The sequence below is a fragment of the Crocuta crocuta genome, unplaced genomic scaffold (genome assembly GCF_008692635.1).
Source record: "Crocuta crocuta isolate KB4526 unplaced genomic scaffold, BGI_CrCroc_1.0 scaffold696, whole genome shotgun sequence".
In the NCBI taxonomy this organism is placed as follows: Eukaryota; Metazoa; Chordata; class Mammalia; order Carnivora; family Hyaenidae; genus Crocuta; species Crocuta crocuta.
In genome coordinates, this window is record NW_027529467.1 from 454,792 (window position 1) to 457,446 (window position 2,655).

At 36.4% G+C, this 2,655-nt stretch overlaps 1 protein-coding gene across 1 annotated transcript in view; it reads left to right on the plus strand.

Moving 5' to 3' along the window:
- CFAP47 (cilia and flagella associated protein 47) overlaps positions 1-2,655 on the plus strand; it is a 492,482-nt gene that overhangs the window by 167,434 nt on the left and 322,393 nt on the right. Inside the window, 1 exon segment of the mRNA XM_077760783.1 lies at positions 1,954-2,175. Within this exon segment, the coding sequence (XP_077616909.1) occupies positions 1,954-2,175 (222 nt within the window).

A 2,655-nucleotide genomic window follows, 5' to 3' on the forward strand; every position in this document is an offset into this window, starting at 1 on the left:
TCTTAATAATAATACATGTAATTACTTTAAAATTTGTGTCTTGGCCACCTGGGTGGCTCTGTTGGTTGAACTTGCAACTCTTGATTCTGGCTCACAAAATGATCCCAGGGTCATAGGATAGAGTTCACACTGCATGTGGAGCCTGCTTAAGATTCTTTCTCACCCTCTGCCCCTATCCCCCCCCGTTTTTAAATTTAAATTTAATTTAAACTTTTCTAAAATTAAATAAAAATAAATACAATCTGTGTCTTAAAACTATAATCTGGGGGCACCTAGGTGGCTCATTTGGTTAAGCTTCCAACTCTTGATTTCAGCTCAGGTCCTGATCTCATGGTTTGTGGGTTTGAGCCCCGTGTCAGGCTCTGCTCTGACAGTGTGGGACCTGCTTGGGATTTTCTCTCTCCCTCTTTCTCTGTCCCTCCCCCACTTGCACTTGTGTGTGTGAGTGCGTGCACGCGTGCGCACATGCTCTCTCTCAAATAAATACATAAAAAAGTAGCAAAACTATAGTCTGTGGGGCCCCTTTGTATCTGTTTATATTATCTGTTTTGTTTCTTTCTCTTTTTATTCAACTTGTTGCTTTTTCTCTTTCTTTAGTTATAGTCTGGTTATGTTTTATTTCTGTTTAGATCATTTATCTTTTTCATAATTTTTTATAGCAATATTTTAGGATGTTCATTTTTTCCCATATTTGTTTGCTTTGTTGGTAACTAGCTCTATTATATACATTTCTTATGAGGAACTCGAGAAACAGAGAAGTAACTTTCATAAAGCCATAGAGTAAGAAAGAGCCAGAGTTTGAGTAGTAGCCGCCAAACCCTTACATAAATCAATGTACTTTCTCCTTTAATATGCACTACAGACCTACTAACTACAAAACTGGGGACCTGACATTCAAAATGTTCCCTTGGGCATTTTTTATTTCTCAGTCTACGTTAGTAATACATTTTGATGTCTAGCCAACAAATAGTATTAGATAATTCATAAACTATAGACAGTAGGAATTGGTTGGATTTATTTTACTCCATTTAAAAATCAGCATGTAATATAACTCACTGAAGTGAAGCATGTGTCAGGTAATAGAGACTGCACTGTCACAGAAAGAACAGAGACATGTATAGGAAAAGTAGCTCTNATGTATACCTTTGTTTTTGTCTATATGTGTGCTGAATGTTTGACATCTGTTTTGAAAACTATTATAGGCATTATTATCTTAAAAAATTTTTTAATGTTTATTTATTTTTGAAGGAGAGGGAGACAGAGTGTGAGTGGGAGAGGGGCAGAGAGAGAGGGAGACACAGACTCTGAAGCAAGGTCCAGCCTCTGAGCTGTTGGCACAGAGCCTGATGCAGGGCTTGAAGTCACGAGCCGTGAGATCATGACCTGAGCCGAAATCAGGTGCTTAACCGACTGAGACACCCAGTTGCCCCTATTATTTTTAATTTAAATGGTATAGGGGACGAGGTGGCCGAGTGGTTAAGGCGATGGACAGCTAATTTAAATGGTATAAAATTTGAATTCAGTGAATTTGGATAACTTTGCAGTCAGCTACTAGTTGATGGGTCCAGAACTTAATGTCAATACTGTTTCTCCGAAGTACTTAGATTTTCTAATCACAGTCCAATCTTCCAGACTTGACAATTGCAACATTAGATAATGATGTGTGTTTAAAAGAAGATAATGGAAACTTCAGGGGTTATCAAAACATCTAATGTTTACTAGCATATGGTAGCTGAATAAGGTACACTTGGTAATTCCTTATTTGATTTTATGGTTTTTTTAAAATTTATTTCTGAAAGAAAGAGAGAGAGAGAGAGAGCGAGAGAGCGAGCATGAACAGGGGAGGGTCAGAGAGAGAGGGAGATACAGAATCTGAAACAGGCTCCAGGCTGTGAGCTAGCTGTCNTCATAACATTTTGAGATTTTTTTAATTTCACATGTATTTCCTCATAGGGAAGTGTATAAAATACAATTCTACTCATCAACCTCGCCATCCCAAAAATTTTCCAGACTGAATGACTTTTCCAAATATAATAAGACCATTTATGATGTGATACTACACTTGAGTGGAAAATTGCCACCTGGAATTCATTCAAGTCAGTCTTCACCTGCGGATTATACTGAAAGGGTGATTCAGCTTCATTTTCAACATTCTTCACTTCTTGACTTTCTCAAGTAAGAGCATGGATATGCTAATTTAAACATGTAATATTGGCTTGGATAGCTACATAATAAAATGTGCAGATTTTGGTATCATTTGTCTTTTTATCAAATATTTACCAAGTTTCCACTATATGTATACACACACACACACACACACACACACGTAAAATAATAATAGAAAATAGCCATTTCATGAGCTATGGAATTGATAATCTAAAGCAATTATTCTCAAGCTTTATCGTCCATCCAAATCATAATGATAGCATGTTAAGTGGGTTGCTGGCCCTTACCCACAGAGTTTACGATGTTGATTTGCATTTATAACAAGTTTTAAGTAATACTGATTGTTTTCATCCATGACCTCATTTTGAGAATTCTCACATAGATAAATATATAAATCTGAATAATTTAAAAGGGATGAAGCCAGTAAGTTCACTTCTCAGAATACTGTTCGTGTAAGCTCAATTTATACTATGCATTTTTCCTTTACAG